General features: G+C 41.8%; 4 protein-coding genes across 4 annotated transcripts in view; 2 read left to right on the top strand and 2 right to left on the bottom strand.

Annotated features, from left to right (window-relative positions):
- LOC308155030 (myosin light chain 5-like) overlaps window positions 1-1,101 on the top strand; it is a gene marked incomplete at its 3' end in the record, with an annotated part of 1,498 nt that extends 397 nt beyond the window's left edge. Inside the window, exons 3-6 of the mRNA XM_080528262.1 lie at window positions 171-275; window positions 485-563; window positions 703-751; window positions 1,000-1,101. Coding sequence (XP_080384388.1) covers window positions 171-275; window positions 485-563; window positions 703-751; window positions 1,000-1,101 — 335 coding nt within the window. The remainder of the gene's footprint in view (window positions 1-170; window positions 276-484; window positions 564-702; window positions 752-999) is intronic.
- A 209-nt stretch (window positions 1,102-1,310) lies between these two features.
- On the bottom strand, window positions 1,311-7,038 carry hpse (heparanase). The gene is made up of 11 exons (XM_080528988.1): window positions 6,908-7,038; window positions 6,007-6,129; window positions 5,630-5,803; window positions 4,842-5,013; window positions 4,181-4,228; window positions 3,718-3,811; window positions 3,522-3,628; window positions 2,974-3,088; window positions 2,612-2,736; window positions 2,253-2,396; window positions 1,311-2,031 (listed from the first exon to the last, which is right to left on the bottom strand). Exons 1-11 carry the CDS (start codon window positions 6,975-6,977, stop codon window positions 1,872-1,874), a joined length of 1,332 nt encoding a protein of 443 aa, XP_080385114.1. The 5' UTR covers window positions 6,978-7,038; the 3' UTR covers window positions 1,311-1,871.
- Window positions 7,039-8,435: 1,397 nt separating this feature from the next.
- Window positions 8,436-19,014, bottom strand: helq (helicase, POLQ like). The gene is made up of 17 exons (XM_080528953.1): window positions 18,746-19,014; window positions 18,322-18,500; window positions 17,913-18,113; window positions 17,658-17,730; window positions 17,284-17,381; window positions 17,036-17,134; window positions 16,671-16,816; window positions 16,234-16,473; window positions 15,962-16,103; window positions 15,722-15,826; window positions 15,333-15,540; window positions 15,003-15,160; window positions 14,427-14,525; window positions 9,564-9,737; window positions 9,205-9,318; window positions 8,838-8,972; window positions 8,436-8,621 (listed from the first exon to the last, which is right to left on the bottom strand). The coding sequence occupies exons 1-17, from the start codon at window positions 18,969-18,971 to the stop codon at window positions 8,541-8,543; spliced, it is 2,478 nt and encodes an 825-aa protein (XP_080385079.1). The 5' UTR covers window positions 18,972-19,014; the 3' UTR covers window positions 8,436-8,540.
- Window positions 12,296-13,975, top strand: LOC308154824 (polyadenylate-binding protein 1A-like; the record flags this gene model as incomplete). The annotated part of the gene is made up of 3 exons (XM_080528043.1): window positions 12,296-13,171; window positions 13,297-13,725; window positions 13,841-13,975. 3 exons carry the CDS (start codon window positions 12,296-12,298, stop codon window positions 13,973-13,975), a joined length of 1,440 nt encoding a protein of 479 aa, XP_080384169.1.
- Window positions 19,015-19,331: the final 317 nt, after the last annotated feature.

Genomic DNA, 19,331 nt, shown 5'->3' with positions numbered 1-19,331 from the left:
AACATCATAATCAATCAAAACATGCAATTTAAACACTGGCAAGTCTTACTTGTGTAACCTTATGTGAGTTCATATTTCACCTTCATATTTCACATTGATTCATTGGGCCTACAAGGTGATTGTTAACTTACACTATTGAGTGTTAGTTAAGTGACCCATCTATCGCCCAGGTAAACTGAATGTGAAGGACAAAGAGCTTGAAGACATGCTGAAGGAGGCTACTGGTCCCATTAACTTCACCATGTTCCTCAACCTGTTTGGCGAGAAGCTGCATGGTAAGGCTTCATGACAGAGACTAGCTGACTGTTATCTGACTTCTGCAAGGGCAAAATGTGTGACATTAATGTAATTAAGAACTATCATTATCTAATCTTTATCTAGGTAAAAACTCCCTTTTACAAGAACAAGCTTGTGGTTGACCATTAGTTTATTAAAAATAAACACAATTATGTGTATGCCAATTCTGAGATGAATGTGCTTGCAGGCACGGATCCAGAAGATACCATTCTCAACGCCTTCAAAATGTTTGATCCTGATGCCAAGGGCCATGTTCATAAAGACGAGTAAGTTGTCTATAACGGTAGTTCTGGTTGATTATTACATCCAATTTTGATTATCAAGTAATTTAGTGCTACATCAATTTTAACTGTGTAAGAAACTATTGACATGTGTATCTATCTAATCAAATAATGTTTGCCCCAGATTACAGCGCATACTGATGACACAAGCCGACAAGTTTACAGCTGAGGAGGTGAGAGACTGACACAACTTTGCACAAGAGATCCGTTTGTTGCGCAAACATCCGTCTATTGCTACAGACACTATGGGCCAGTTTCACAGACAAGGCGTAAGCCTAATCCTGGACTAAAAAGTATCTTCAATGGAGATTTTACATTGAAAGTGTGATTTAGTCCAGGACTAGGCTTAATTAAGCCTTGTCTGTGAAACCGGCCCCATGTCATTTAATCCCTTTGTTGATCACCATATGATACATTTCAGGTTAAGCAGATGTTCCAATCGTCCATCATTGACCCAGCAGGAAACCTGGACTACAAATCCCTCTGTTACATCATCACACATGGGGAGGAACAGGAGGAGTGAGGGATCTGTCAACAACATCAATGCATCCATGTCACAGCAGATATGTGCTGGTAGTAGTATTACCAGTTCTATGTATGATATGTGAATAAAGTCTGCATTGCTGCCTCTCACTGACTCAAATTAGGTTAAATAGAGCAATGAACTTGAATTGTTTAATGCATTTATTATTTTGAAAACAAAAATAATTATCTAAACTTGTCGTACACAAGTAGGTTTTAACAGTGTTTTTCTGAGAGACAATTGCACAATTAATATTCAATACAGTTGACTGACCATTACTGAGAACAATCATGGAACAAAACAAGTTGACTTTACTCTACAGCTTTTGGCATTAGATGAAATACAATCTCTTTCCAAAAAGTACAGCATTGAATGCCCTGTTGAGTGAAGAACTGGACCAAAAATAGAACAGCCATTTGTTCAAGAGATTCAAGATTTTGAATCTGAACATTAGTTGTCACCCTGGAATTACTAATGTCTTTATATTATATTATATACATGTTGAAAAATTATGAAAATTCAGTGTACACGTAAAACATAGATTACTCTCTGAGAAAATGGAATGTTTTAAACATTTACATTCATAGGGAAAATCATACACACCCTCCGTGTTCAGTGTTCAGTGTTCAGTGCAATAGTCAGTTAACCCCCTTATAAAGAGTTTGTGAGCCATCTACCTAAGTCTCAGCAGAGAGTTAATGTCCACCTTCACTTCTCTTCACCCTTGTTGGGGTCACTGAGATAGATAGATAGATAGATAGATAAATACTTTATTGGCAGGCGAGTGCCCGAGCCTCCCTGAGGACATAGAAGGCCAAGGAGTATCCAGGGAGACGAAGATGCTCCTCTTGTGGAAGCAGAGTTCCCTGGAGTGCAGGGAGAGTTCGGTCATCCACCATCTTCAACACCTCTCCATTGAGCCGTACAGACCTGGAGATCACAGCACGCAGCACACAGTCATCTCCTTTCTCTTTCTATATCATCTGCATTTAATGTGACAATGTCAGAGGGAACACTAAAGACAAACAAGGAAAGAATGACAAATGTAAAAACACCTTTGTACTAATAAAATAATAGGAAATTAGTTCAAGTCTAAGCAATGAACTAAAGGTTTGTGCGTCCATCGATGGGAGAGTTGAGGTTACTGGTACCTTGAGTAAAGCCCATCCTCCCCAGGCTGCAGGATAAAGGCCTCTGCAGTGTTGTTAGACACATGGGAAGGCAAAGCGATCCTTGCAGGTCTCTCACTGAGGTTCATGGCAAACAAAGTGACTGCTCCATTTCTGTAGCTTGTGCTGGAGAAAGGAGGAGCACATTAAGGAAGAGAGGATATGGACTCAGAACAAGTATTAATAAGTAAGTATTAATTAAGTAAGTTATACTTAATTGGTTCTTACAAGCGTTTACAATGTATTGTATTATAAAATGTATATATGTTTTAAAAGTGGTTAGTCTTGAATGAGATAAGTCAATATCTCGCCTATTGAAGTACAACTGGGTTTGGGAATACCTTTTCTTGTTGGTGCAGTGCAGGTACAGTCGTACTCTCTTGTTTTGGCCAAGAATGGAGAAGGCGTTTATATTCAGCACCTCTGGTCCAACAAGTCTCTTGTAGAGAACCGATAGCCAATAATCCTGCCAAAGTGATATAGCCTACTGTCATTGTAAATCTTATCATGAAACACTGAGGAAGTTCAGGCACCTCGAGTCATCAATATTTTACATAGAACATTGCAATTGATCATAAAATGGGGTAGGTAAGTGAATAGATCTTGAATAGGGAAGGGTCCTAGAACTACATACAAAAGTATCCCAGGATTTTGAAAGACTGGAAAACAAGAAACAGGGATTTCTTAGAAAGCGAACACTTACAGGAAGAGGGTCCAGGTTATCGTCCATCAGATGGTAGGTCCCAGAGCCAATCAAAACCTGCCTGATAACAACATCCAATCCCAGTTTGGCACCAAGGCCTAGTTTATCTAGCCACCTGGATTCACAAATACAGATATTTATACAAATATTTTAATGCAACATATCAAATATCAAACAATGTTAATCCTTTTTAATTGAGTACTGAGATAACAATGAGAACCAGCCACACATGATCTCATATATAAACAATTCTGGTTGAACAAGCCTTTAATGATCTTTAATCTTCTTTAGATTAGCACTGCTCACACACTGGATTAAGGTCATGTTCATGGGACACATGAACGCATTTGTGTGAATTTATCATGGTCATGAGACCAAGGCTGGCAGGTGACCTGCAAATTCGATATACTAATAGCATGGGTTCTCGTTCATGAGAGTACACTAACTCAATTATCAGCTACTGACAGTGCTGTGAGTATGAGACTTGACTGATGTACAACAAAAAAACATGACTGTGCCATTAAATGTGGACTGTTTTTTACACTCACATAAATCCAGCAACAAATGTGTCGGACAGTCCCACTGCTCCACCACCATAGGCAGAACTAGTCTCTCCAAGCCAAACCTTCTTCCCAGGGGATATCAGGTCAATAGCCTGAGACACAAGAGACAAGAGGTGCCTGTTTAACTTCCTTTACTCATAATTGAAAAATGTCTCTTTACATTTAAAATGTTTCTCTTTACCTCCAGTACTTCTTTCGTCTTTGCGGCCAAAGTGTTCAGCACCTCAGGGTCTAGGAAATCTTCTAAAGATGTGTCTCTGCCATTAACATAGTAACTACAAAAAGGGAGGGGGGAATCAATACAGGATCCATTTGATATTCCTAACAAAGTGACAATGACAGAAACAAATCGGTGAAGTGTCAGTAAAATGACTGTAATTAACGAATAAAATGAATAAAAGGAATTGAGGAATACAAAAAGACACTAATTCTCAGAGTCTTGTGTGCAGTGCATTTACTTCTACACGCTCATGTGAAGGCTGTGCAGTGCCCATACTGTTCCTCTTTACTCATGGGGCACGGCCATGTGAAGAAAAAAAAAGCACAAGAACACTATGAGCTAATCCTGTGTTTGTTCAGTCAACAGCAGCAACATGATGGTACAATACTTCACTGTGTGCTACAGGAGGTATAGTTACACTTACTGGTGCCAGGTGCATGCATCTATCACTTCTGCCCCACTCTCCAAAAACCTATGAAAAGGAAATGTAAAGAAGTTATTCAGTACATTCACCATGACTTCTGGTAATGTAAGAAGAATCCACACTGAAGTTCACATGGCAGATATGGAAGTTATTTGACGCCAAGTCTACAGTAGCCTAAAGAAAATACTGTGCCATTGAAATAGGAGAATAAAAGACTTGTGCAACGATTAAAAGGTTAGTTGTTCAACCTTAGTTATGGGCTTGTATCTACACTCAATTGGAGATAAAGGAGAAGGAACAACTAATTATGACTAAACTGTATTACTTGACAGTGAAAAGACAAAACACCCATGAACAGGATAAACCTGTCACTAATTGCTCTGTTCATAGTGTTAGGAGAATTCATGTAATGCCTGAATAATGCTAGGTATGCAGGTCACATGTCATAATTAAATTGTAGAATCGGAATTTAATTCAATTTCTTTTCTTTTGGTTCTCTCGCTGGGAGTGACATTTTTTTCCAAGTACTTTTTTTTTTTTTTTTTTTTTTACTGCAGCACAACAGTAGGCCTATGTCCGAAATAGTTTCCAGTTCTTTTACCATGTGAGCCGTACCACACACTTATAGTACACACTAAGCCTAGGAGCCTAGGACTCTTACCCCTCCAATAAGTCTTTCCGGTGGTCCCGGGGCTGACCAATGTCTGGTCCATAGAGTCCAGTGTTATGGTACAGTTTGGATTCACGCAGAATCTCCCGAAGATGAGCAAAATCCTGGCCAAGCTGGTATCCATCTACCCGGAACCCTGCCTTCTTCTCATAGCTGTTGGGCTCTGAGGGGGAACAGCTTCTTAACCCAACAATACCCAAATAATTTAGTCTGTCTACATCTTCCCAGGGTCAGTCATCCCTTAATGTAGATTCAAACATATAGGGTCGGTTTCACAGACAAGGCTTAAGCCTAATCCTAGACTAAAAAGCATCTTCAATGGAGATTTTACATTGAAAGTGTGATTTAGTCCAGGACTAGGCTCAAGCCTTGTCTGTGAAACATGAGTAGATCCACCAAACACAATGACAGATGGTTTACAGTATAATATTATACAGTAGTAGTGAGTGACTTATGAGGGCCAAGATTTAGACCCTGCGATTCTGATTCTGATTAAGTCTAAAGGGTATGATCTGCAAACTATCTGGGAAATACCATGTCTAATAGACTGTGACACATGAACATAGAGGGGACACATTAGTTTTAATAACTTCCTGAAGAAACTACAAAATGATGCACTGACTATGACTCAGATCAGATTACATGAAAAAAGAAGAAGTGGAAAATGATGACCCTATATACACCCTTATCACAGCAATACAAAATTAACTTAAACACTCATTGCCCAATCCACAGTATATGGTTCTTCTTCTTCTTCTTTTTTAAATTCTGACTCTTACCATTGCCCAACTCCCATGACATGGAGTATAGTTTGGATTCACAGTATTGCAAGAGTGTCCTGGCATTGGTGCTGTCCCATGAGTTCCCACTGGTTCTGAGTAGAGCGTTGAGCCCAAAGATGAGATCAAATCCTGAGCAGTTGGCAAAGGAGTAAAGCAAATCCACAGCATACTCTGTCAGGGAGAAAACAAAAAGGGAACAAAATAGGTCTTAACAACCAATAAAACCAAACTTTTTACAGGCATTAGGTGATGTTCCTTTGTTTCTACACTAAATTGATTAAATTAGATGAGTGAGGGTGATGAGGGTGAGTGATGCGTGTTGCGATCAGTTGAGATACTGATATACAGTTGGAATACCTGTGCCGAACTCATACCTGTGAACTTTCCGCTCTTTTTCTGCAACTCCTCCTTCTGGAGCAGAATTTGCTGTTGAGTCCACTCCTTCTTTAACCTCTCCTCCAGTAATGGAGGCAGCTCCAGTCTTTTACATATATCATCTGACAAAAGGATATCAAATAAATAGACATCTAATGATGAGCCTGGACAGTGTTATAGCTTTGTATATAACAGTAAAACAGCAAACACTGCATGCTTGTTGTATCTGCTTTACATTTTGCATTTACTGTACATTTTTGGTATTTAGCAGACGTCTTTATCCAAAGCGACTTCCAACAAATAGATGCCTAAATAAGTGAATCATCTATCAATCAGTCAAAAGAAAAAGTAGTCTATGCTATGACCATGGGCCATTGGCAGTATGTACAATGCTAGAAGAACAAAGATGATTTAAAAACAGGGGGAAGTGGGGATGATGAGGTCTTTAGGAGGGCCAATTAAGGTGCCGGAATTGGCTGAAACGGCGATGATCTGATAAGATGTAGCCTGAAGAGATGGGTCTTCAGCGACTCTCCACCAGCGGGGCGACAGGACAGTGAAAAGTCGTGACCGACTTGCACGACTGCTGCGTCCACAGAGTGCCAGGCTGCCAGCCGATGTGGAAGAGCGGAGTGACCGGCTGACCTCAGAAATGTCTTAAGTAGTTGGTGTAGTTAAGTCCATCAACTTGACTTACTAACTTCCTCATATCTAGCCTACCTACCGTGAATACTTTCAACAGACGAGACTTGTACTTCAGAGACCGCGGGCGGCTCAGTGTGAATCAATCTATTGTTGTTCTATCATTAGTGCAAAACAGGAATCATGAGGAAGTCAACTGACTACATCAGCCTGTCTTCCTCAAGCATATGGTATTGAGCACCGAGATGACATATTTACCTGTATGAGACACATTGGTTTTGTGATATTCATTTGAATGTACCAATGCATTCTGAGGGTTGAAGGTCATGAAATCTTGGCTTGTCCCTCCAAATCTCAAAAATGCTGGCGTCAAAGCTTTTGCCAATGTCCTCAGCTTTGGGGACCTGGTGGGGTTAAACAATATTCATCTTATTTTTGATGTTTAAAGATCAAACTGTAGCAATTTTCTATATGACGATACAGTGAGCAAATATAACTTATGCCAAACCAATCAGTTGTTGCTGTCATGTTTAAACAATATTTAAAACAAGACTGATTGTAGACTGGAAAACAATAGCGCATGCATTCATAACACAGAATGCAAAGCGGACCGCGGTACTTACGCTAAAAGGTAAATGAACTTCTCCTGAGCGACTAGACTTGCATCTATGGCCACAGACAAAAAGCGCTCGTTCACTCGTCTCGCCACCCGAGAAAGGTCCACATTCACGGATACCAAACTCGTCTCGTCCCTGGTAAACTCGATACTTGCTCCGACACAAATCCCGTTGAATAGGACACCTATCATCCCCAACGCCACGATCAAAACAACAGACTGCATGATTACACACACACTAGTTCTACTGTTAAACGTATTCGCTATTGCCTACAATTCAAATCTGTAGTCTGTACATGTTCCCACCACACACCCTACAAATGTGTAGGAATATCTAAATCCATAGCGTTCTACTCAATTCACGTAGTAGTGGCGATTGAAAGCATTTCCTGGTCAGACTGAACTAGAAAGTACGTTATTTTAGCCCAGCTGGTCAATCAAAACAATGAAGTCCTGCAGCGTGCGTTCTGTCGGATACAATGTAACAAACCATAACGAGGCTCTTGGGTGCCTAGGGTGAGGGCGGTCTTTATTTTGGTCCAAAACCATGCATTTCCATATGTAGTTATAGCTAAGAATGAATGAACAATGATTATTTTTTTGCATAGCTCCTTTACTTGCTCACCCGCATAGCACGTTAGAATTGGCCAAATATTCATTTTAAATCATAAATGTATTTGCTAAGAAAAGTGACTTAAGTTATACCATACTAGCTCTAATGATAAGCCTTTTATTGTATCAAATAGGCAAACAAGAGCATATATGCCACAAGCTTTTGGGTGTGGGTTCATAATGTTATTAGCAGACTTACAAATGTTACAGAAATTGCTAAGTTAAATCTTCATGTAATTTGCTGTCATCTACACACATCAATCAAGGATGCAGTTACTACTGGAAACATAATGTCTGGAACGTTTGGTTGTGTGTACATTTTAATCAGACACTCCACTCACAATAAACACATCACACATCAACTATAAACAATAATATCAGGGAAAATAATAGTAATCTATAATAAATAAACAGCCACACATTTTTCTTTTAAGAGGGGAGGTCGAGAGGCATTGTCAACAAGTCATGTAATTTGCTGTCATCTACACACATCAATCAAGGATGCAGTTACTACTGGAAACATAATGTCTGGAACGTTTGGTTGTGTGTACATTTTAATCAGACACTCCACTCACAATAAACACATCACACATCAACTATAAACAATAATATCAGGGAAAATAATAGTAATCTATAATAAATAAACAGCCACACATTTTTCTTTTAAGAGGGGAGGTCGAGAGGCATTGTCAACAAGTCATCCACCTCCTCTTGCAGTGCTTCAGCCTTCTCATTCAGCAGCATCTAAAACACAAGACACACCACAACTGAGAAACACCCAAAACAGAGTTTATAAAAACGTACTTAATCAGTAAATGTAATTTGTCTGTGAGGACGATGATTCTGTTTAGAGGTTTATATGCTCAAACACTAATCTTTCTACACAAATTTAGGATATAAGACTTTAGAGGGCAACATATGTTCTGAGTGCGAACTGCGAAGAGATTTTTTTTTACTAACTTTGGCAGAAGCAACAAGTTGATTGGCTTGTTTCTTGAAGAGGTTCTCCACAGTCTTGACGAGAACATTAGGGTCTGCATTGGCCAGGTGAGCCAATGTCTTATAGCCAGCGCCAAACAGCTGCTTGGCTCTTCCCTGTAAAAAGGAAATGCATATAAGGGTTGCAGCAGACAAACAACATCTAGGATATGCCTGAATACCTATTCATTTATTGACTCATTACCAAGATATGGATACCCTTTTTTCATCATTTGTTGATAGGTCAAATTGTCACCTTATCAAGTATGATGAAGCTATGTATCACTTTATCAAGGAGGATGCTATGCCAATAAACTGAATTGTAGTGACTGACAAATTACAGACTGACCTCCATAACTCCTGCTACCTCCATCAAAGGGATGAGTTCCGTCTGTACACAGTAGGTGAGCCTGCGGGTCAGCTCTGTCAGAAGAGCTTTGAAGGGCCAGAACTCCTCCAGCTCCTGATGAGAACAGAGCGACGGCACAGTGGGATTGATGGGGTCAATATGGAGAGCAGAGAACAGACACAACTAAGGAGTTTTTCCTCAGAGCAGAGGAGCGGTATGCCGCTCTTGTCTAGGGACATCATTGACATCGCGTTTGACATTTAACCGTGCTGACGACAATGACGGATCAATTGGCTGGGCTTTTCTGTGAAACGTGAACATTGGTGTGATGAAGATAGGGGACGGTCTGTGGCTCGTACCTCAGTGAAATGCAGAACACAGGAGCAGAAGGCCGAGGAGGAGCTGAGGAGCGTCTGGAGGAAGCCCCGGCTGAGCTGGAACTTACTGGCCACGCTCCACAGATCAGTCTCCTTCAGCAGGGAGAGCAGCACCAGGGCCAGGTACAGACGACTCGCCACCACTGGCTCCACACTCTGGGAGAGAGAGCCATGGGGGAGGGACACATTAGTACAAGAGAACAGTGCAGAATGACTGCTAGACTTGTTACTGGGTTGTCAAGGTGATGATCACAAGAGAGGCTTCCACGTTCACATCACTAGAGATTTACTGTGTGTGTATCTTCTTTAATCTAAGGATTTAAATGAGTTAAGTACGCCACCCATCCAGGGATGAAATATAGCAAGAAAACATCATTAAGAGGATTAATCTAGATTAACCAAAGAATGGAATTAAGACAACCTATTCAAGTATAAGCCTTCACCATATCCCCTATGAGGACTAGGGTTGGGTACCGAAAACCGGTACCGGTATGGTACCGGTTACTTTACATTCGGTACCTACCGAACCGAATTGCAACGGAGATTTCGGTTCCTCGTTTCGGTTCCTCTCTCGCCCCCTGGTGTCCGAAATGGACGTTACATGCAACAGTCAACCGCACGTGACATCGCCTGTTAAAGTTCCACTCAGTTCACGTAATCGAGACTGAATCGCTCTCAACATGCGCGAGGCGACGCGCTTGCAAAACAGTTTTGTAATTGGTCAGAATTTAGCGGGAAATTTGGATTTAACAACGACACAATATTGGCAGGGGAAAATAATTGGAGTCGAATTTTTATAGACAACGGATTTACATGCTGGAAAAACATGCAGCTAAAATTCAGGGAACATTTGGACAATACGAGACACAAGGGAGCTGTGGTCGCATGCTCTTATTACAGGGCAATATGTGCGGTGCAAAAATAATCTAAAATCATCACGAACAGAACGGCGGAGGTACGGGTAAACAGGGCTCATGTCGATGTCATCAAAGGTAAACGTTGTTTTTCTCAGCTGATAATATGCATTACCTTGCTGTTGGTTGTTTACCTAATGCTCCATCTGACTGTCACACTGTGATTTGACTGACGCTGTTGTGTAAACAGTTAATGAGTAACGTTAGCCCGTTTTGTGCATGTACTCTCATGTAGGCCTACTTCGTATTGATGAGCTGATAATCTTTCAGTGTGTGTGTGTGTGTGTGTGTGTGTGTGTGTGTGTATGTATGTATGTGACTGTCAGTCACAAGTTTATATTCTACGAATGTTGTTCAGTGCTGTATGCGCGTTCCCGGTTCTGTGTGTACTCTTGTGCTGCGTATGCAGGTCTTCAGCCAAGGAGACGACATCTGCCTCAAGGGCAACATCATCAAAGACCTCTGAGTCACTATGGACACCAACTATAGTCTCAATCACTATGGACACCAACTATAGTCTCAATCACTATGGACACCAACTATAGTCTCCATCACTATGGACACCAACTATAGTCTCCATCACTATGGCGACCAGCATTCACCTTCCCCATGCAGACCAGCTACAGCCACTGTCACCATGTAAACTGTCAGCCTTTGTCAGTATGGAGCTTCAGCCTCCATCATGGAGACTATTAACACATCCCTTGTGGAGCAGCACTGACAGACTTTACCAAGCATCCGTTTACTGTAGTTATATCACTATTACACAGTTTACTGTAGTTATATCAGTATTACACAGTTTACTGTAGTTAAATCAGTATTACACAGTTTACTGTAGTTATATCAGTATTACACAGTTTACTGTAGTTATATCAGTATTACACAGTTTACTGTAGTTATATCAGTAGTACACAGCAGTGAGATGTAGTTATATCAGTATTACACAGCAGTGAGATGGGACAGTTATGGTATTTTGGGCCCCAAAACAAGGCTAACTTTGATATACTTGGGTATCCATAAACCATAATGAGGTTTACTGAAAAGAAAAAGTAAAACAGCTGGAAGCAATATCTGACTGTTTGTCAGTCTTACATCTGAAGCTCTCTGTCTACACAGTTATGTGCAAAGTGGAGGAAAGTTAAAGTTATTTAAACATTTGACAATGTGCTGAATTCAACTTAAGTTGAACAGTTGTTTAGAGAATGAACAAAGAAATATCTATTAGTTCAATAAATAGTTACATTGTTTCAAATGTTTCAACTTCTTTCAAAGTGTTCTATGAAATGATTTTTCAGAAGGCTCTGCCAACATGGATGGACCAGGACTGTAGCTCCCATTGAGACACACAGAGGACATGGCCTTGGTGGTTTTGAGACATAATTCAACCAGTCCGATTGCTGTATACTAATAATAATAATAATAATAATAATAATAATAATAACTTTTTATTTGCATAGTGCTTTTCCTGCAAATGTTGCAGCTATGTGTAATATGGTCAACTCTCTCTCTCTGGGAAAGACATACTTAAGGGCCTCTAAATGGACCCTGGCTATGGTCTGTGATGTAACAATGACTGAAGTTAGAATTCTTCTAAAACATTACACACATCACATCCAGTCATTAAGAATCTCACAGTGTGATGACATAACAATGTAGAACATGCAGCTAGGGTTCTAGAATCCATCTGCAGTACACATGCTGTTCATTTACCTGCAAGTCCTCTGTGAAGAGCTAGATAGACAGACAGTTATTTGTTTCACAAACTTTTCCAAACTTTTTCCAATCTTACGGTCAGCAGACATGAATCCTAGTGTGTCTATTCAATCGATGGCCTCCTTGTATGTAGGAGATCTCCACAGGGACACCACTGAGGGAATGCTGCATGAGAAATTCAGCCCTTCTGGTCCAATCATCTCTATAAGAGTGTGCAGGGATTTGATAACACGCCGATCTCTTGGGTATGCCTTTGTCAACTTTCACCAGCAAGCTGACGCAGAGCGTGCCCTGGACACCATGAACTTTGATGACGTCAATGGAAGACCTATGCGCATCATGTGGTCTCAGCGTGACCCTTCTCTGAGGAATAGTGGGGTCGGCAACATCTTCATCAAGAATTTAGTGGAGACTTTTGACAGCAAGCACCTCTACGACATGTTCTCTGAGTTTGGGGACATCCTTTCCGGCAAGTTAGCATCTGATGAGAATGGCTCTAAAGGCTTTGGCTTTGTGCAGTATAATACCCAGGAGGCCGCTGAGAGAGCTATTAAGAGACTCAATGGCATGTTATTGAGTGGCAGAAAAGTGTTTATTAGACACTTCAAATCTTGCGATGAACGAGAGGCTGAACTTGGATCCAGGGCTCGAGAGTTCACTAATATTTACATCAAAAACTTTGGAGAGGATATGGATGACCAACGCCTTAAGGAGAGGTTTGAAAGATTTGGACCAGCCCTGAGCGTCCGTGTCATGACTGATGGCGCTGGTAAATCCATGGGTTTTGGATTTGTCAACTTCGAAAGGCATGAGGATGCCAAGAGAGCCATTGATGAGATGAATGGCCAGGAGATAAATGGGAGATGGATCTACGTGGGCCGTGCCCTGAAGAGAGGAGAGCGCCAGACTGTGCTGAAGCGCCAGTTTGAGCAGATAAAGCAGGGCTGCAGGACCAGATACCAGGTGTGTGTTTATGAAAGAAATATACATATACTGTATAAGTAAAATAAGGTGATAGTCATGGTAAACATTGTTGATGTATTTGAGGGATGAAAAACATCTCACTAAACAGGGTTTCTCTCTACCAGGGTGTCAACCTGTATGTGAAGAACTTGCATGACCGCTTGGATGATGAGCAGCTGCACAAAGAGTTCTCCCACTTTGGAACGATCACCAGTGCAAAGGTGATGATGGAGGGCGGACGCAGCAAGGCATTTGGCTTTGTGTGCTTCTCCTCCCCTGAGGCGGCCACCAAGGCTGTGACTGAGATGAACGGCCGCATCGTGGCCACCAAGCCCCTGTATGTGGCCCTGGCCCAGAGCAAGGAGGAGCGCCAGACTCACAGAACCAACCAGCACATGCAGAGGATGGCCAGCGTCTGCACCGTTCCCAACCCAGACATCAACCTCTACCAGGTTGCTCCCCCACCTGGATTCTTCATGGCTGCCATTCCACAGGCCCAGCAGCCTGCTGTCCATGTCCAGGACCAGGAGCCTCTCCCTGCCTCCATTCTGGCTGTCGCTGCCCATGAGGACCAGAAGCAGATAATACGTGAGTCTGTGTGTTTATTTCTATGGATCCCCATTAGCTGTTACAGTTACTGTTACTGATATTTACTCTCCCTCCCTCCAGGTGAACGTCCCATCTCATCCATCCACAACATGCTACATGTCACTGTGCTGGAGGCTCAGTGGGCAGAGGAGGCTGCACAGAAATCTGGCCACATCCCATCTTGAGTTCCAAGCGGCTAAGATCCAGACTTTTTAAACCGACTTCACCGATAAAGCATATTTAAGCATTGAAAAGATATTGCAATATTAATAAATTATTTCATTACAAAAAATGTAATTGATTGACTCAGCTATGTCTAGAAAAGGGTAAGCTGGACCTCGATGATACAAGTTAAAGCCCTGGTTGGACCAGATAGACCAGGCCAAGACAAGGCCTCCTTGACCAGCAATGCACCTCCCAGCTCAGCATCGCTGTCTTTCTCTCTCCACAGGACGGGGATTTAAAGACAATCCTAATCCCACAACCCCTTGAGATGTGGAAATACGATACTCTTGATTTGACAAAAAGTTATACCATCCCTTTCCTTTAAAATAAAGAACAAATTATGTGTATGTCAATGATGTGAAAATCAGTCTGTGCTGGCGTCAGCGTCTATGTACTGTATCCAGCAATAACATGATCATGCACATTGGATGTTGTTTCTTACCTTCTTCACCGTCTGGCCAGCAGCCTTTCTGGCAACAAAACTCTCCGGCACTCCAACTGCTGCAAACATCTTCTGCTCCACAGCAGACAACATGGTGAACTGGAATGGATGGGCAAATCAAACCACTTACATAATACAGTGTCTTGTGTTTAATTGCATTGGTGAGAACACTAATACAAAAAAAAAAAACAGTACTAAATTGATACCAAAGATATTGTTATAAACCTGCATCAGAAAAAAAGGTTACTTGTGGTTTTCCCCAACAAATTTACGCAAAAGAGATTGTTTACCCAAATTATCACATTTGGTTCCTTAACCTGAAAGGAGTCTATGGACAAGGTCAGACTTCGGTTCTGTCTATCTGGGCACTGTAACTTACAGCTAATTGTTCTACGTTTTTTAGCATAGAACGACAAACGTGGTAACTTAGTGCCCATTGACTTGCATTGAGTTTTGGTTAAACATGCCTACAATTAGCTGTTACAGTGCCCAGATAAACAGAACCAATGTGTTGATTGGGTGAACTATCCCTTTAATGTAGACAACTAAGGAGCAACTGAGGGCTGAGGCTCTAACCTGTCTAAAGTATATCATCCAGTCAGGCTTGCATTGGGAGACCAAGTCATAGGGTGTGACCAGGTAGACCAGATGTAGGAAACTGTTGAGCATCAGACTCTCCAAACCTTTAGACAGGTCTCTATACAGGACGTCACAGTAGTTCAGGTCCACTGAGCCTAGGGAGAAGAGATGGGGTTCTACACTTAAGACTGCAGCACTGATGACAAAAACAAGTAATATATACTGTATGTACATTGTCTAGAACATGTATGAACATCGTCCTTATCCAATTCTACAAAATGGTTGTGAAATGGAATTGACTCTAAAACCATAATATAAGTGACTGACCTTTGAACGTAGCTCTCCCGAGCTTGGTGACCTGCAGAGTCCTGTCCTGTGGATCTGTGGACACGGTGATGAGGCCCTTCTCTTTCAGAAGCTCCACACACTCCTGTGTAATCTCCCACAGACTCCTCTCCAAGCACACCTGAGTCTCCTGGACAGACAACAAGGTGCCACACATAAAGCTCCCGACCTGCTCCGAGGTGTTAGTGATCTGAATGGAGACAAAAACACAAAACATTGTTATCAATTAAGCAATCAATACCATGCTTTGCTTCAGAGGGAAATCCAAACTCACTTTACATGGCTTTACATGCCAACTCAAACCAGTCTATGGCCAAATGTGGTTCATGGGCTCCTGAAACTGTGGGTGCAAGCCACACGTGAGTACTCACATTCAATCCAATGACAGATAAGATGAGGCTCAGTAAACCCTTTCCATTGTCATGCATTAGGTTGCTGTAACAGTTCTCCATTGGCGAGGACACAAGCGTCTTGGCCTGCAAATAAAGAATGGTAAGATGCAATAGATAGTAGCCAAACAACCACTAACAAATACAAACCTTAGTGATGGTGAGTATTGTAGTTAGAACATAAATGAGTCATGTTAAGGTAACAGTTGTGGGGTTGCTTACCATGAGTTTATCCTTCTCCTGTAGGATGAGAATGCTCTCTCCCATAGTGTCTATCCCTGCCCGTCCAGCTCGCCCGACCATCTGCTTGTACTGGCTCGTCTTCAGGACGTCTGCGGCCATATACGGTGAACGCAAAATCACCCTGGTTTAAGCACACAACACAATGGTTTAAGCACACAAAATAGTTGCAATCCAAATAAGTCTATATAAACTCTACCAGACAGAGAAATTCAACTACTGTCAATGTATATGTTGAGGGAAACCAAGCTCACCTGCGGGCAGGTAAGTTGATCCCAGCAGCCAGGGTGGAGGTGCAGGTGAGCAGACAGAGAACCCCTGCAGAGTAGGCCTCCTCCACCAGTTTCCTCTCCTCGCTGGTTAGCCCACTGTGGTGATAGGCCAGGCCGTAGGGGACCGTCTTCTTGAGCACAGGACACAGGGAGCCATTCCCACTGCTCCTCAGCTCCCGCAGCAAGACGGCCTTCTCTTCCTCCTTGTGCTGTAGGAAGCCCCTGGGGAACACGGAGCAGCACGGTGGGTCAGTCACAACAATCACATCCACTGGACAGGATGGCCACAGTTACGAGCAGACAGGGAACAAAAGCATATGTATGGGCATAAAGCACATACTGTACTCTTTGCATTCAATTAGCAATTTGGACACAATGTACATTAGTGGTGTTGATAAAGGTGAAGGGGAAATCTCTACTTTTTCAGGTACTTGCAGATCATCGCTGCCACGTTCTCACAGTTCTTCTTGGTGGCACAGAACACAAGGCATGAGTGGGTTGGAATAACCTCAGTCACCAAGGCAACAATGTGATCAGGATCCATCTTCTGCAATGCACTGGAGTACTAAAGAATCAGAACAAGATTAGTTGGCTTGGTTTCAAGATTTCAAACACAAATGTCTCACCATTCTTAGCAGATGTTTTCATCGTAATTTGTATTCAACTTCTTTGCTAAGAAGACACTGGTAGAGCATCATTCAATATACAACTGATGACGCAAAAATAATGAATATAAATATAAAAATAATGAAAACACTCTGGGTTTTGATCACTACAAAAATACCTTAAAGTTCAGTGGCCGAGAGAGTCTGAAGCACTCCTCCTCCTTGGGATCCACCTCATAAATGCTGTCTTTCAGTTTCACATACTCCTTCAGTTGGACCTGAAATGGGAGTACACTTATATTGGTTGTTGCTACGTTTGAAAGGAATATATGTTTTAGGATTTTCACAATGTTCACAATGTAAAAAGAGGCATCAGAATATTGAAAAGCGTTGCATAGTTTTAGCCTATGATTAGATAATGACATACTGGTCTGAAGTCATTGGTGTAATTGTCTGCCCTCAGAAATGTCTGAAGATCTTGAACATTGCCCAGAGTGGCACTCATCCCAATGATCTGAGTTGATTCTGTATGTTTAAAGAACACAGTAAGAATACAGGATCGAGTAAGAATACAGGATTGTCACTTTTACTACTTATTATAGAATTGTTCATTGTTGCTGACTGCTGTCATTGAGCATGGAGCAAGGTCCCAAAGCATTTCACTGTGTCAACAAAAACTGTATGCGATACATGTGACAAATACATTTTAATTTGATTTGATTTAGGATCAATTTTCCACGGACTTTGAAAATATCTTCGGCACAGCCATAATGATGATGGATTTGGAATAAGGTCACTTACTACTGATATAAAGAACTTTGGCTAGGGTCATCTCAATAATAGCACCTCTGCTGCCATCACCTAGCATGTGGAGCTAAAAAGATAAATCAACAAATATTGTGATACAGTACTAGCACATTTGCATTAAATACATACAAACAGATGATTCATTCTTAGTTTCTATTGATATAGAAAGAAAGAAAAAAAGTATAGTTAAAGAAAAAAAGTATAGTTAATAACTCTCGGATCTCACACAGTAAGTTAAATGTTTCGTACCTCATCCACGACCACCAGACCCACATTGTCCAGCCTGTTGGCCTCTATCAGGGAGTTGACCAGGCTGTGGGCCTTCTCTATGGTGGCAATGTAAAGGGATCTCTTGTTCCTTTTCTTCACTGGTGGGAACCTGCCCTTACTGCCAGCGTACTCCTCCACCATGAAGTCAAGTTCAAGGCCAAAACTGGCCAACCCTCGAACCTGGGGATTCATTACTATACTTCAAAACCTATTTCAAACAGTATCATCAACAACTTTTGTGAAATTCCGCATAACTTTAAGTGAAATGAGCATACAGATACAGTATACTTTTTATAACAAATAATAGCCTAATACAACCCACAAGCACATAGTTAAGAAGGATAAGTCTGAAGCAGGTTTATGTGGTCTAGTCTTGAACCCCATGTACCTTCTCCTGCACCAGAGATACATAGGGGAGGATGAAGAGGGCGTCCCTCTTTCGGCACAGCAGCTCTTTAAGAATGAGAATCTCAGCTACCAGAGTCTTCCCTCCACTGGTAGGCAGGGAGTAGATGAGGTTCCTTCTCTGCTGAACAGAGTCCAGGTTTAGACATGTCTTCTGCCATTCTGAAACACAGGAAGACGTTGACAATTAATCTTTATAGTACGAATATTAACCATGAGCTCAGATTAATCATAATCAACATAGAAGCTAGCAGCTTTTGGTGTAATATTAAACTGTGTTTGCTAAGTTAACAAGACAACCACACATTTTCAAATCATGTACATTCCAGGATCACATAGATAACTACAAGGAGGACAGACACTCAGATGGGGGAAGGGATAAAGGGAAGTGATGGAGTGATAAGCACCATACAAGTCTTTGATCCCTCGAACGTTGCTTATCAGCTCCTTCACTTTCGTGGGAAGACCAAAGAAAGGCCCAAGGTCCGTTGTCTCCATGGAGATAGATTCCATTGCCCGCATGGCAAAGCTGATTTCCTCTGTAACAACGGCCTCTTTCTGTACAGAAGTCCTCGAAACACTAGAAGGAGCTCCTGCATTATCCAACATGGCTCTCTTCAGATGTTCTGACATGCTCTTTCTGGCTTTGGGGACGACCGGTGCTACAGCATGCCTCTCATCTTTATCTTCAGTGCTGACAGACCTCTCTGGATTTCTCAAAGGTGTAGATGTTGTGTCCTCTCCTGAGCAGGGTTTCCTCTCAGCGATATGGAGAATGTCTTGTTGAAAAGCAAGCTGTGAGCTTGGCATGTCTGTAAAGGACTCATCCCTGAAGCCATCTAGAATAGAGTCAGTGAGACTGTCATCGCAAGGTTGTTTCAGACAGCTGTGTCTTGATGGCCGCAATGCAGTGAAGTCAGAGTTCTCATGCTGATGATCTACAGGGTCTCTGTTGGTTGCATGATCAATGTCATGCTGCCTCACGTTATGCTC

The sequence above is a fragment of the Nansenia antarctica genome (assembly GCF_963989245.1).
Source record: "Nansenia antarctica genome assembly, chromosome: 4".
Lineage (NCBI taxonomy): Eukaryota > Metazoa > Chordata > Actinopteri > Argentiniformes > Microstomatidae > Nansenia > Nansenia antarctica.
The sequence above is the reverse complement of the archived record's forward strand: the minus strand, read 5'-3'. Positions and strand labels throughout refer to the sequence as shown.

What these genes read in the sequence shown, in the direction of transcription:
- hpse (XM_080528988.1), bottom strand. Translation starts at nt 6,977, where the DNA reads ATGACCTTCAACCCTCAGAATGCATTGGTACATTCAAATGAATATCAC. An exon ending in AACCAATGTGTCTCATACAG is followed by an intron (nt 6,130 to 6,907) that starts GTAAATATGTCA and finishes TCCTTTTGTCAG; the next exon opens with ATGATATATGTAAAAGACTG. An exon ending in AGACGAAAGAAGTACTGGAG is followed by an intron (nt 3,629 to 3,717) that starts GTAAAGAGAAAC and finishes CTTGTGTCTCAG; the next exon opens with GCTATTGACCTGATATCCCC.
- helq (XM_080528953.1), bottom strand. Translation starts at nt 18,971, where the DNA reads ATGTCAGAACATCTGAAGAGAGCCATGTTGGATAATGCAGGAGCTCCT. An exon ending in CTCGGCCACTGAACTTTAAG is followed by an intron (nt 16,817 to 17,035) that starts GTATTTTTGTAG and finishes CTGATTCTTTAG; the next exon opens with TACTCCAGTGCATTGCAGAA. An exon ending in AACTTGTTGCTTCTGCCAAA is followed by an intron (nt 8,622 to 8,837) that starts GTTAGTAAAAAA and finishes CTTGTGTTTTAG; the next exon opens with ATGCTGCTGAATGAGAAGGC.